This window comes from Homarus americanus, unplaced genomic scaffold, assembly GCF_018991925.1.
Source record: "Homarus americanus isolate GMGI-L3 unplaced genomic scaffold, GMGI_Hamer_2.0 scaffold52512, whole genome shotgun sequence".
NCBI lineage: Eukaryota > Metazoa > Arthropoda > Malacostraca > Decapoda > Nephropidae > Homarus > Homarus americanus.
The window spans coordinates 14246996-14263008 of NW_024735442.1; the positions used below are offsets into that span (position 1 = coordinate 14246996).

At 37.7% G+C, this 16013-nt stretch overlaps 1 protein-coding gene across 3 annotated transcripts in view; it reads left to right on the forward strand.

Annotated features, from left to right (window-relative positions):
• The window catches only part of LOC121871044 (integrin alpha-PS3-like), an 86168-nt gene that overhangs the window by 34492 nt on the left and 35663 nt on the right, over nt 1–16013 (forward strand). For all 3 annotated transcript variants that reach the window (XM_042373126.1, XM_042373128.1, XM_042373127.1), the window contains exons 9-12: nt 830–941; nt 4670–4849; nt 5139–5312; nt 15048–15190. In XM_042373126.1, the coding sequence (XP_042229060.1) occupies nt 830–941; nt 4670–4849; nt 5139–5312; nt 15048–15190 (609 nt within the window). The remainder of the gene's footprint in view (nt 1–829; nt 942–4669; nt 4850–5138; nt 5313–15047; nt 15191–16013) is intronic.

Below are 16013 nucleotides of genomic sequence, written 5' to 3' on the forward strand. Positions count from 1 at the left end.
CATTACACAGCATTTTAAAAGTATGGAGTGAGAAAGCAGAAAAGTTGGGGGGGGGATTAGAGAGGTGGAGTGGAAGGGAGTGGTAACACGCACCGGCTGTGTTACCAAGCGCTCCTCAACAGCTTATTTCAACCCGCCACCACACACTTGTGCTTCAGTTAACCATACAATATAAAATTGTAAAACATTTATTAATCAACTGTAGTCATGGGTACTTACCAACAAAGCACTAAACCAGCAACACATCACAACAGCAGTGGGAGACATGACGAGTAAAAAATAGTCACAATACTGTACTGTAATATATATATATATATACTGTATATTTAAAAACCAGCGAGTCAATAAAAGGCTAAAGGGACTCATGAAGAAGGGTGGTGACGTGACCTGACCTGGCTAGTCACGTCACCACCCTTCTCTTAAGCTCCCATACGTGTGTGTTGGTGTGGGGATTAGTGGATGTCATCATTATGACCTGACCTCATGTTTTTAGGTCACCCTGTATATTTAAGCCTCTCTCTGTCCATGTAATCCAGTTGCCTCTGAAGATGTCTTGAATAAAGACGAAAGCTAAGGTGCTCCGTTGTTTCCCTTTTCCCCGTGTGATTTTATCAAGATATATATATATATATATTTTGTTTTTTGTTTTTTGTTTAAACATTTGTTTGCACTCTAATGACTTATTGATATGTTTCATTGATTTGTGTTTATAACATTTTTATTTACTCAGGTTGATTTTTATGCATATGGATAGTAACCAATAAAATAGACACTGTTGGACACGTCTTGTAATGTGTAATTATATTATTTCACTGATATTTTTTTACAGGGTCAGGTACCACAGAAATCTGATACTAGTTACTTTGGATCTAAAACCAGCTTTGCCAGATTTGGAACAACTCTTGCCTCTGTTGGTGACCTCAATTTTGATCGCTTTGATGGTGAGTGGTTGGTTGGGTGTGAACAGTAATGGAATTGCCAGGTAACCAAGGTTAAGTATTGATTACCTCTTCCCTGCTCTGAATGGATTCAGACCTGTATGATTTTTTTAACTAAAAAAATTAGTAATGTGTTTATTTGGCTCGTGACTACAAGGTGGGGACAAAGATGTACAGTACAGCACCTGTATTCTAGATTCAGAAATTAAACTTAAGATAGTGTGTAGAATAGTGGAAAGAAAGTCCCATATTCTTTCTATCACTTGACAAAATAAAAATTAAAGGTGTGTGGGTGTATTAATTCTGAGACTTAAAGATGGTTGCGTACTCAGAATGGATATAGAATCCCTGGAAAGAATTCAGAGGAGAATGACAAGACTAATCCTGGGCATTAGGAACCTTGAGTACAGAGACAGGTTAAAGCATCTTAATTTGCACTCCCTCGAGAGATGTAGAGTGAGGGGCGATACGATAGAGGTGTATAAATTGAAGTCAGGGTTAAACAAGGGACATTACAAAGGTACTCAAACTATCCAATCAGGAGGGAACTAGTAACAATGGTTTTAAATTAGACAAATTTAGATTTTGGCGCAAAATAGGTAAACATTGGTTTGGAAATAGAGTAGTGGACGAGTGGAACAAGTTACCAAATATCATCATTATCTCAAATACACTGGATAGCTTTAAACATAAGTTGGATGGATATATGAGCGCAAGGGGTTGAGTGTAAACGGGATTGCCCAACATGGGCCAATAGGCCCGCTGCAGTTTCCTCCATTCTTATGTTCTTATGTTCTTAACAATTATTCATGCATTGCTTTATGCATGGTTTACATTTTGTACTCACATAATGGCACCACCCAAACTTCCTGTCATTACTTTTACTCACTGTAATGGCCTTAGCGAGAAAGCCAAGATGGTGTATGCACTTCAAATTCAAGCTAGAAAGACTGTAATTCATTATGCAATTCTATGATTGAAGAGTGATTAGTTGCCATTGCTAAAGGCAGCATCACACTGGCACTTGTACCAGCAATTTTGGCTTATGCTTAACACTAGCTGCAATGGTTTTCCTGCAATTTTTAAGAAGTGTGTTCACATGATGGAGGTACTTTTGTCATTGGAACTGGAGTGGAGCTGCTGGAGCCAAACCAAAACAATAGCAAGATGGATGGATGCCTTTGAAGATTTTAGGATAAACTGTTAGTTCTTTCAACTCTTTCATTATATTTTTTTTTATTTTTTATCATCTTCACCACTGATCGGCTCGTTAGCAGCTTGGGCGATCGGTCACGTCTCTGATTACTTTTCCTTTTCTTTTATCCTTTTCACCAAAAGATCAGCTTGCTAGCCGCCCGGGCAATCGTTCACGTCTCTGTCACGCACTGTTGGCAAGTACTGGGCATGCACCGGCTCCTGAATGTATCTTAACCCGCTCCAGTGTTGGTCAGGTCTTGTCTTGACAGAGCTCACACTCGGTGCCGTCACAACACTTTCTGGTAGATTGTGTTCAGTATACACAGAAGAAGAAATGCTTGTGGATGTGTACCCGACTGGCAAAAAGAAAGAAGGCTTGGTTGAACTGTAGAAACAAACTAAACTAACAGGAATATCCCAAATTAAAATCTGGTTTCCTTTAATACAGAGCAAAAGAGTAAAAATTACAATACTGTGCTCTAATGTGGCTTAGAAATAAAGAAAATATTATGTAAAACTATAAATTAAGAAAAATGAAGAGCATAGGTGTGTATGTGTGGAGGGAGTGAGCTGTACAGTACTGTGTTGCCGACTCACCTGCATTCCTCCTCCCAATGTGTCATTACGGCATACATACAATCATACGCACACGTCTCGGAGTCAGCTTGTTGACTGCCTGGCTGAACTGTGTGATGTCTGCTATTTTTGTACTGTACACTAACGCGCCATAGTTTCGATGCACCCTCTACCCCTACTCCTGACTCGATGGAAGTCGTAGCCTTGGCTTCATACCGAACGTCCCCCTCCATCATTCAGTGGTGTAATGTGGTAGCTCGAAGCTTCGCTGTATTGTACAAATAGCAGTTCATGATGTAATATTTGAGAGAATATATGCACGATACAGGTATTTTAGTGATTTCACGACACTTTATTTACCATCACTATACTTAACATCACTATACAAGAGGGACCGTTTGGCTTGCAGTCCTGATGACGACTTCCCTCGAGCCAGGAGTAGCGGTAGAGGGTGCATCGAAACTATGGCGTGTGAGTGTACATAAAATATGTGCTATTGTATTTTATGATATACAATTTATAAATTTTATTGTTTATAGCAATTTTTGTTAACAAAGCGGTTATAGTGCCACTGGTGGTAGACAAGCAAATGAATGACTTCAGTTGGGTTCAGATTGTTGGACTAAATTAGAATTTTTACCAAATGGGACCAAAAGAAGACAAAGTTTGGATATCTGGAAGATTCATATACAGTTGTTGGAATTTTGGATAAAAGGAAATGCACTATAAATTAAGTAAAGTCTACGACATTGGATTTACTGTAAAAGTGGAGACGTTCTGCATACAGTGGCCTTATATGAATGGGGGAGGTTGTTGGGTGTTACTGGGTCAGTACTGCAGTAACCAAATTTTACCAGGGGTGCTGAATATTAATTCTGGTGTCCTAGATATTTTGTAGTACAATATACTGTACAGTATAGCACCTTATACTGTACCAACAAAATTGGGGTGCTACAGCACCCTCCTTTCCCATGTCCATGTACTGGGTGGAGTAAGAGGGGGAAGATGGTGCAGCACATACGAGAGAAATGACTAACTGTGGAGTGTGTGCAGTAGATGCATATCTGCCAATGGTCAGTCACAAAATTTCTAACATCCTCACAAATAACTGCATTTTTATTTTTAATCTTGAATAAAGGGTCACTAAAGTAATAATTTTTTGTAAATAATTAAATTCACAAATATGGCATTTGCAGGTGCAGAGAGATAAGTGTACCGTTTATTGTAATGTAATTAGCTGACGATAACTGTTCATTACGCCAGTACATAACAAAATTTATTTTAATTTTTTAACATAATACAATAGTGGTTCTCTTTTTACTCTGGAGAATTGCCAGTAGCTGCAATTTCAGGACCAACACTTCGATCTTGAGGAATCAGCTGCTGGCAGATGAAACTCCAGACACTAGCACCCCAAAACCAGCTACTAGTGCTAGCCGGTACAACTGCCTATGTGTCACAGCCTTTAGTTAATGACTCACTCACTTGCAGGGTGCTTTATACGTGCTCTTTTGTCATTCTATATACATGAGTTCTCTTAATTTGATTGTTATACCTGTACATTTTTATTTTAGGTAATATGTTTGAGTTTTATTTAAGCATTTGTGAGGAAGGAGACAACTCTTGCTGGTTACAGTTGGTTACGCAAGCTGTTCTACCAGCAACACTCACTTAAATCTCAGCCATATTAATTCTTACCATTAAATCTTCAAAATGCAATAATCCCACAAAATTTCACAGATCTTATAAATTAGAAGCATAGTAGATAAGAGTTGCACTCAAACTAAAAATCAAACTTTTCGGGAAGAAAGTGTACCAGTTTGTAGTACCTTTGTTGTTAGCCCAAATTATCAAATACTGCAACTTGACTAAAGTATAGAATCAATGCTGATTAACTAGGTATCTGTCTTAATCATAGAGCGTTCTTTGCTGTAATTATCATTTTGTTAATCCTGTAGATGTGGTGGTAGGAGCACCCTGGGAAGGAGCTGGGGCAGTGTATGTGTACTTGGGCTCTTCCAGTGGACTGAGACCAAAATTCTCACAACGAATCACTCCAGCAGATTTCCCACAAAGCCTCTCTGGATTTGGCATGGGGTTTTCTCGGGGAATTGACATTGACGACAATGGCTATCCAGGTTGGTGGTGTATGCTTATGGTTAATTTCTCCTTGTGTTTATTTTTTTGTTCATATCATTTAGAAATGTGACTTGTAAATTGCAAGTAAAATTCCTACCATAGCCACCAGTACTTCTAACAGATACAGCAAATGGAGGCAATGTTTGCTTAGCTTACATAGCTAAAGTACAAAATCTTATAATATTTGCTTGAATGATTGATATTTATTTCTCTTGAAATTAATTGAGAGAATTAATAATAAGAGATGAGTATGCAAGAACACTTTGTGTCATATTTCTTAACTTTCAGATTTGGCAATTGGTAGTTTTATGTCCAGCCATGCAATTGTGTTGCATACTCGACCTGTTGCCTCTCTCACTGGTCAGATCATTACTACACCATCCGTCATTACCTTAGAAGACAGATCTCTTAATATCTCTGCCTGCTTACTTTATGAAGGATATAAAGTTCCAAGAAATGCGTGTAAGTATTAAACCTGTTCATCTGCTGATGGGTGATACAGGGCCTTGTTGTGACATCCTTCTTTCCTCACACAGCCAAACTGTGGAATGCTCTGCCTTCTGTGTTTCCATACTCTTACAATCTGTCTCACTTTAAAAAGCTGGTTTTCCGGCATCTTTGCAGTGTAGATTAATATAACCTTTTCCTTTTCTATTTTTAATTTGTCTATTCTTATTTTTTCGCCCCTCAGGCCCCGTTGTGGGTCGTTGACCTGTGCCTGGGTGTGCTAATCCTCGTAAAAAAAAAACATGGCAGAGCAAATCTGTTACAGCATTTACAGAGAATGAATAGAGTAGCAGCCAATGATGGAAGACTATGTGATGCTTTTAATTGTGGCCACTCTGTCCCATAGTGGGAAAGGGGCTTGCAAGGTTGAAAACTATTCACCACAGTGATTAAGAGTATGAGAAATAGTAATGTGTGAATAGGACTGCTTACAGTAGCAGGTACAATCAAGAAAATGACTGGGGGAAGGCCACTTCCTTTACCTCAGAGGTAATGCTACAAGTTGGGGGATTGCAGGATTTTAATTCTGAATCAGTCACCAGCCAATTTGACTGGTTCAGCTGATGTCTGGGTCAGTTCATATTGCTATGCCGAGGCATAATTTGGTATAATGTTTGTAAACTAGGTGCTTTGATTAGTTTCTGCCCCAAGAGCAGTTATTTTGGCAAGTTTAGGGAGGTTTTTGTGTATATATTGATGTATTACTTATTTAAGAATATTCTAGAATGTATGGCATCATTTTTGTTATGATTAACTTATTATTGTAAGCCTCGATTAGAGTAGAATGTTCTAGAACCTCCCAGGTGTGTCTGGGTTGTGCTAGGGTGTTTTGGGATCATCTGATAATGAGGTATATAAGCGGCAGCTTGCGGCTGACTTAATCAGTTGACAGTGTCTGCTCAGAGTGTAAAGAACAATCCTAGTAAAACAACTGAAGATAATTGTTGTGCAAGTATTGTGGAATTGTTGTGATCAATATAAAGCGAAAATACTAAGGAATTGTACACTGGTAGTGTGGTGACTATACAGTCAACCCTCGCTTTGCGCGGTCCCACTTTACGCGTTTCCACGTTTACGCGGTACCCTGTCGAACACGGAATGCTCACTTTCCTCGTTGTGTGTACCCTTTTAAGCGGAGAGCGGCGCGAGCAGGGTGCGCACAAGGTCGCCCAGTCATCAAAACATTACCGAGTTCTTCACCCGCCACCCACCACAGCCGGCCCAAGTCAGTGATAGTGATAATGATAGTGAGGATATGGACTTATATGGACTTTGAGGGGTTTGACAAAGAGGCCCTGCAAGCCTCTGTGGTGGATAGTGATACAGGTGAGGGCCAATAATCTGCCCTCTGCCTCGGAACCAACCCCCCATCCCCGTGTGCCCAGCCATCTTTTCTACTAATGTAAGTGTTAATAAACCTAATATTATTGATATTTCTCTAAATTATTAATTGCGTGTGCATACCATCATAAAATTAAGAAGTTATTTTTACTACAACGTAGGTATTGTGTCTGAAAAAGTGGAGTTTGGGGGTCGGCCCGGTCTCTATTTCAATTAATCCCATATGTTATGTTGTTCACTTTACGCGTTTCTCACTTTAGGCGGGCCGCCGTGGGTTCAATTGACCGCGTAAAGTGAGGGTTCACTGTATATTCAAAGTGAGAAGTCCAGCTGTGAACAGTGTTGTGAAGAATTAATGATAATTAAAGACTACAGTGCACAAGTGAGTTTCTATGAACTGGTGGAAATCTACCTGCCCTTTGTTTGTCTGTACACTGAAACCGATCGTTGGAAAATTACTGGAGACTGGCGGGACAGCCAGTGGTAATTCAATGTCACTTGTGATATCTACCGTATATCACGGCCTATAAGGCGGCGGGGTGCATAAGACGCCCCCCCCAAATTTCCATTTAAAAAGTAGCTTTTGAGCTCTATTTGCTGTATAAGACCAGTACCCCAAATGTGACACTTACCCACTGACTCAGTAGTCCTTTACCAACCATCCTTGATTTTTTAAAATAAGGCCAATTCACTTCAAGTAATGTCATCAAATTATACCAGCTGGTGTAGTGTAAACACTAGTGACGTCACTGAAGCGTGGTGGGAGTGTTCCCTCGTCTCGGTGGTGTGGCTGTGTTCCGACTATTTATACAACATGTGATTCAACAGCAACCACCGTATTCTAATTGTGGTGTTTCATTAGGATTTGAGTGAAAAAGGTTACCAGTATGTACTTACTACATACATTTATTACACAAATATATATATATATATATATATATATATATATATATATATATATATATATATATATATATATATATATATATATATATATATATATATATATATATATATATATATATATATATATATATATATATATATATATATATATATATATATATATATATATATACATATATATTTTCTTTAATTTATAAACTGTTTTGCGACAAAGGAATGTTCTCCAGTAGTGTTTCATTAGGATTTGAGTGAAAAAATATTACGTACTTACACAATTGTTCCTCTTACTTTGACAACACAACATACATACAGTATATTATTTCTCAGTTTTGATCTTTTTTTTTAATTTTGTATTTATTTATAGTTAGTTACTTAAAATAAGGCCAATTCACTTCAAGTAATGGCATCAAATATTACCAGCTGGTGTAGTGTAAACACTAGTGACGTCACTTGAGCGTCTGTAATTAACCGTCGATAGTTTCAAGAATTAATGCACTCATTTACTGAATATTCTTTGTAAAAAAATAAAATTTAAATCAATTATTTATAGGAGATAAATATTATTATGAGTAAATATACCGATACCGGTATGCATTACTGACCACCTCCACGGCTAAAAATAGCCCAATCTCGGGTCACTTTCCCTTTCTTGTCTCCTCACTGGCAAATGGGGGGGGGGCGTGGGGAGGGGTGTGTGATGATAGCTGTGTTTATTACAGGGGTATAAATCTCTTTTACGGTATGTTAGACAGGTTTATAATACATTTTTATTATTTTAATATACCGGTAATCTTAATTTGAATCCAGCTTGCCAAACGTAAGTTTCAGTATAAAATAATTAGTGGTAAGACCTTGTGAGTGGCTTACGATGTTTTCATCACCACTCTTGACACACTAAACCACAATATTTAAGAGGTAAGAATTTTAAACTTGGTGGTTTAGACGACCCCCTAACTTTGGGCAGATTTTTTTAATGTTCAAATTTCGTCTTATAGGCCGTGATATACGGTACTGCTTCTGTACATACGACCCTGGCCACTGGTAACCAAAGGAGGACCATCACAATATAATTCCTGGAATTAATTATTCCTCCCTGATAGAAAAGTCAGTAGCTCAAATTTTGTTAATAACTAAACACTTCTCAATCTCACTTCATCAGTCTGCCACGTACTATATTTTAAAGATTTGCATTAACTGTGTACGCCAAGAACTCTTTGATACCCAACCTTTACAAATCTTTGTGCCTTTTAATTAAGGATTTAGTGAAAGCTTTAGGATTGCCTTTTCACTCTTGAATCTTTGTTTCCTGTGGCTGTTTTCATGATATAATCTTATGTTGGTGAGTCCACTGCATTCTTATACTTAATACATGTACAGCGGTGTCTCATTTTATGTAGGTCTTGCATGAGCGGTTATCGCTTACTTAATTGGTTGAAATGGGACCATAATTATAGCTTATGCAGAAAGCCATGGGTAGCGTGGGTAACGATAGCATTAAGTTAGTGATCTTTTGCTTGTCTAGGTTAAGCCAACAAAAAAACGGGCTCTGGGTTATTTGAATTACTCAAAAAAATTTTGCTTGAGAGATGGTGAGTGCTGGCATTATTATTAGGAAGAGCAAGAATGATCAGCTGATACCGTTGGAAAATTTAGTTACAGTATTACCCCGCTTTACACGGTATCACTTTCCGCAATTTCTCATTGACGCGGTACCTTGCCAGAACCGGACTTTCACATTCCGCGGTGCATCTACTCATATACACGTGAAGTGTAATTTTTTTTTTTTTTTAGCTCATAAAATTCATACAAATTACCCGGCCAGAATATAATTTACATTACTGGAATTCGTACAATATGATGATCATTTTGAATATAAACATCATGGATTTTGCATTAGACATACAAATTTTAGATCTAATGTAATAATTTGGTTTACACAAAGCAAGTATTTTATCTTTTGTGCAAAATATATGAAGTTTACATTCAAAATATTCCCTGACCTGCAAGGAATCCAGAAATGTCAATTATATTATCCTAACTTTAGTCTGAGTTATTATTTATTACTAAAAATGTAAATTACTATTTTCTCCCAAAGCTTCTCTGGTAGGGAGGGTTGGTGGGGGGTGGGAGGGACCGACCGACCATCTGGCGCGGTTGGAAGAGGGGGGGGAGGCAAGGTGGGGTACTTTGATTGACAGATAGTGTGTGAAGAATATATTTTTTTTTTATTAACTGAAGATATTTGTTTTAGCTCATAAAATTCATACAAATTACCCGGCCAGAATATAATTTACATTGCTGGAATTCTTACAATTTGATGATCATTTTGAATATAAACATCATAGATTTTGCATTAGACATACAAATTTTAGATCTACTCTAAGTATTTGTTTACTCTGAGTAAATATGTTATCTTTTGTGCAAAATATATGACGTTTACATTCAAAATATTCCCTGACCTGCAAGGAATCCAGAAATGTCAATTATATTATCCTAACTTTAGTCTGAGGTATTATTTATTACTAAACGTTAAAATCTAGTGTTTTCACCCAATCATTTCTCAGAGAGGTAGGGGCTAGTGAGCTGGGAAGAGGGGGGGGGGGATTTGAGTCCATTATTTGAATGGACATTAACCTGGCGACTGTATTTCTCTTAAATATTAATTGTGTGAGCATACCATCATAAAATTTAGATGTTATTTTTACTACAACATAGGTATTGTGTCGGAAATAGTGGAGTTTGGGGGTCGGGCCAGTCTCTATTGGAATTAATCCCATATGTTCTGTTGTTCACTTTACGCGGTTTTCACTTTCCGCGGTACCCTGTGGGTTCAATTGACCGCGTAAACGGGGTACTACTGTATTTTTCAGCACTGTTTTATTAACCTGGCACCAAATGAATGTAAATAATGTGGAAATTATGGTGAAATTGCAAGCTATTGTTATAAAGGGATCGCAGTCTGCCAAGCGGGAGGTGGTGAGTTGTCCTCTCTCCCTCCCTGCTCTGCCACCCTTCACCTACGCACCCAAACATAGTTTTGTATCTTAATATAATTCATATTTTATTCCTATAATTCATTCAGTTTAATCTATTTCATGATACATTCCTATAATAATAATATTTGACTTAACTTTGGAACCACATGGTTATTTCAGATTCATTCCAAATTAAAATTGTTTATTCATTAAAAACAAAAAAAATAATCCGCAATCTGAATTAACGAGGGTACAGTGTACTGTTCAGTGATCCCTCGGTTAACGAACGCCTCGGTTAATGAAATTTCGGTTAACGAAATACCTTCCATAAGAATACAGTGATCCCTCGGTTAACGAGATTTCGGTTAACGAATTACCTTCCATAAGATTCTTAGCTTCGGTTAACGAGCATTCCCTGGATTAACGAATTCCTTACGAGCGGCCCTCATCATGTTTTCGCTTGCACACCAGTTGTTATATTAGTCCGCCAATACAGTAATCGGTTCTAGGGCTTAAATTCATTACCATTTTAGTAAATATCAAGAAGGTTGTACTATTCAATCATTTTAAAAGTTTTATATTAAATTTTGTAGTCATTTTAACTATTATTGAACATAATTGAAGTACAGGAAACTAGTTTTATGCACGCCAAACAGCCTGTCAACACACCAAACAGGCGTCAGTCTGTGTGTCTTTTCAGTGGAGGAAACATCTTGCTTCAGACTCACTTCAACATAAATGCTTTTTTTCTGTGTTTTCAGTAAAATTATTGATCATTTTGAAATTTATTTTACATATTGATGATATATAGAGCAGTGCAGTGTTAATTTAAAGAAAATATTCTCTATTTATAGCAATTAAACTTAAAATATCACGTGTTGAATTTTTTTTTTAATCCAGCATGGGTCCCAAGAAATCTAGAAAAGCGATTTCAATTCAGATGAAACAGGAAATAATTATAAAACATGAAGAAGGCATTAGAACAAATGTGCTAAGCAAAGAATATGGCATGTCGACATCAACTGTATTGACAATTCTTGCACAGAAAGACAAATTCAAGGAAGTGAAAGTGAGAGACAAGTCTACCAGAGTGTTCAAAGGTAGATCCCTAATAGCAGAAACAGTGAGGTTACTTCTCATCTGGATTAGGGAAAAACAGATGAAAGGTGATTCAGTTTCTACTGAATTTATTTGTGAAAGAGCCAGGGAGATTTACGAACATTTGAAGATTTTAGGGCCAGCAAAGGCTGGTTCGAAAAATTTAAGAAAAGGAGTGACATTTTCAGTGTTATTAGGCATCATGAGGCTGCTAGTGCTGATAAGGAAGGGGCAGCAAAGTTTTCAGTGGAGTTTAAAGAAGTGATGGAAGAAGAAAATTATCTTCCACAGCAAGTGTTCAATGTGGACGAAACTGGGCTGTTCTGGAAAAAGATGCCCAAAAGAACATTCATCACCAGAGATGAAGCCTCTTTACCTGGGCATAAACCCATGAAAGACCGTCTCACTCTATTTCTTGGTGTCAATGCTTCAGGGGATTTCCGACTGAAGCCTATGCTTGTCTACCACTCTGAGAACCCCAGGGTGTCCAAACAACAAAAAGTGGTAAGAGGACGGCTTGGAGCTTATTGGAAATCCAACCGTAAGGCATGGGTGACAAGACAGCTCTTTAATGAATGGGCTGTTGAGGTGTTTTGCCCTTCTGTAAAGAGCTACCTAACCACCAATACACTCCCTTTAAAGGCTCTTCTCATGGAAAATGCCCCTGGTCATGACCCTCAACTTGCCAGAACTTTGGAGTCTCAATTTGACTTTGTCAAAGTGTTGTTTTTGCCTCTCAACACTACATCAATTATACAGCCAATGGACCAGAATGTGATCAGCAACTTTAAGAAGCTGTACATGAAAATTTTCAGGAGGTGTCATCAGGCAACTTCCACTGATCCTGAACTAACACTGGCACAGTTCTGGAAGACACAGTTTAACATCCTGGAGGCTGTAAAATTGATTGTGTCTTCATGGCAAGAAGTCTCCACTAGAACCCTCAATTCTTCATGAAAAGCACTGTGACCATCAGTAGTCCATGATTTTGAGGGATTTCAGGATGAAACAGAGTTGCACCAGGAGATTGTGTCCATTGGTCAGTCATTTGGCTTTGAAGTGGAGGAGGATGATGTAGAAGAGCTTGTGATGTCTCATGAACAGGAACTTACTCCTGAAGACTTGCAGCAACTGGATGAGATGTTAGAGGCTGACAGTGGTGAGGAGGAAACGGAAAGTGATGACCATATGTCAACTTCAGAGTTGAAACATGTTGTTCACCACTGGAAGAAGTTCAGGAAACTGGCTTCAAGGCACCCAGATGTGGAAAAGTCTGAACTAGCTTTGTGTCATGTTGAGGACACAGTGGTCTCCTTCTTCAAACATCAGTTAATGATGAGGAGGAGAGATGCCCCACAAACAAAAATTGACAGTTTCTTTAGTAAAAGGCAGCAGGAACAAGATGCTAGCCCTCAGCCTTCCACTTCAAGAAGGAGAGAGGATGTTCCTGGTGGAGAATTTGTCAGTCCAGAGGTTCCTGACATTTTCATGGAAGGTGACTCACCTTCCAAGAAGCAGTAAAATGCTTCTCCTCCACCTCCACCTCCACCTCCACTTCCTTCTCTTCTCCCTTCTCCTCCACCCTCATTCTAATTCCCATCATCATCCAGGAGCCTTCTACATACACACCTCAAAGTAAGTGAACCTTTCTACCTTTTTTGTTGAATTTAGGCAATTTTCGGTGAGCTGGAACCAATTACCCAAAAACCCATTGAAACAATGGTTTCGGTTAACGAGTTTTTCGGTTAACGAGCAACTCTCTAGAACGGATTGTGCTCGTTAACCGAGGGACCACTGTATTCAATTCGGTTAACGAAAAAAATTCAGTTAACGAATTCCTTACGAATTTTTCCCAACATGTTTTCGCCTGCTTTCGCCTGCTCACCAGCTGTAGTATTAGTCTGCCAATACAGTAATCGGTTTTAGGGCTTAAATTCGTTTCCATTTGAGTAAATATCAAGAAGGTTGTACTATTCAATAATTTTCCAAGTCTTCTATTAAAATTTGTAGTCATTTTAACAATTATTTAACATAATTGAAGTACAGGGAACTAGTTTTTAGCATGCCAAACAGCTACTTGACTCACCCAGAATGGCGTCAGTTTGTGTCTCTGCTCAGTGGAGAAAGCATCTTGCTTGAGACTCTCTTGAACATAAACTATTTTTACATTTTTACAGTGCAATTATTGGTCATTCTGAAGTTTATTTTACATATTGACAATATATAAATATATAGTGCAGTGCAGTGTTGATTTAAAGAAAATAATCTTGAATTACACCAAGTGAACTAAAATTTTATAGGTGAAATGGCGGAATGAAGCATGGGGTGACTTCTCTTACACCCTAATGCCTTCTCTTCTCCCTTCTCCTCCACCCCCATTCTAATTCCCATCATCATCATCAACCAGGGGCCTTCTACATGCACACCTCAAAGTAAGTGTACTTTACTGCATTTATTTTTAGTTTGTATGTAATTTTCGGTGAGCTGGAACCAATTACCCAAAATCCCATTGAAACAATGGTTTCGGTTAACGAAATTTTCGGTTAACGAACGACCTTCTGGAATGAATTGTGTTCTTTAACTGAGGGGCCACTGTACTGTATATTACTTTTGTCTTTTTTCAAGACATCATCAGGTCATGAGACCCACTAATTCCCCACTCTGACAATGGGTGACCTGACACTGCATCAGGTCACTAATATGAGACCACTAATCCTTCACCGCACCTTCACTGCAAATGAAAGAAGTTTATATTTAATGGTTGATCTGATATGATATCAAGTCAGATCAGTAACATGAGAGAATGAGGAGAAATTTACTGTTTTCCCATAGACATAATGTTTCTTTCTTATCTCTATTTTCTTGTCATTCTTTAATTAGTACTCTCTTTCTTTCTCTCTGTTTTTCTTTTTATTTCTTTGCCTGATTTTTCATACCATATCTCTTATTTACTTAAACAATTACGGAGGGCATAGATTGATGCAGTCACTTTTCCCTCAACCTTCCACAAGGGTTGCTTGTCTTTTCTCCCTTGTAACTGGGTGTAGCTCTCCTAAACTGGTTGACATTTGGATTTAAGGTAATCAGAGGTGTAGGATTTTGATATGTGAATTTAATTCATGATTGTTTGACAAAAAATTTCATCATCTCCACTTCTTCAGAGATATATCTAAGTTTGTCCTTGTAATGATATTTTAGAATGTTTCTTCTTCAAAAGTCAATGAAAAAATAATGCCATTTAAATAAAATTAAATATACTCTGCATCTGTATTTACTGGAATACAATATGTAGCTCATCCAGTAAATTTAGTCAAATGAAAGAAGGAATTCTGTTGAATGATATTTCAGTAATTTCATTAATAATTTTCAGATGTCAAGGGTAATGTGACACTTGACTATGGATCTTCCACCCCTCGAGCAGTCTTTGCTACATCCCAAAACTTCAGTATAGAGTTCAATGAAACTGTTGTCATGAGGCAAAAAAAATGCATTCCTTACTTGGTTACAATCATGGTAAGTGCTGTAAAAGAACACAAAATTTTGTATGGTTTTAGTTTTGGTAAGTGTTGTTTCAAGGAACTGTGAAGAGGTGGGTAAGTGAATAAGTAGACTTACCCAGTAGGCTTCATGTTTTTATCAAGTGTAGTCATAAGTTTGAGTCTTAAGATTTACCGAAGATAAGAATGCGACGCCTAGCTTATACCTAGGTATGTTATGATCCCTTGTACAGTATACTGTACAGGGAATGGCGATAACTAGTGTTGCAAAAGTTATAGAGGGGTTAGCCTTTGGCATATACCAGGGAAAAGTACTATACATGGTAAAGTTGTTATTGTGAGTTTTGTATTATAAGAAAAACGAGTGAGTATAATGGAATAAACAGTTTGGGTTCAGAAGAGGATGAGGGGATTATAATTTTGTGGTAAAGAAGTTTCTAAAGGAGAGGAAAATTTTGTTTATGGTATTATTGGATTCATGAAAAGCACATGACTTGAATTGATAAAAAAGTGATATGGGAAGTATTGAATGAAAGCAATAAATGGGAAACTGCTAAATGTTATCCAGAGTTTTTATAGGAGTGAAGCATGTGTTATACATTGCCAGGAAGTGGTAAACTAGCTTCCAGGGAAAGATGTGTTAAGTCACTATGGTTGTTTTAATAATTTTATGGATGAGGAAATAAGACTGATGGAAAGAAATGCTACACCTTCTTTCATTTGCAATTGAACAATTGACCACTTGCCTTTAACAATCAAGATTTTGGAATGACAAATTTCTATTTGCTTTCAACTATTTTCCGAATCCATTCAACAATCAGTTATTTTGATTTGACAAT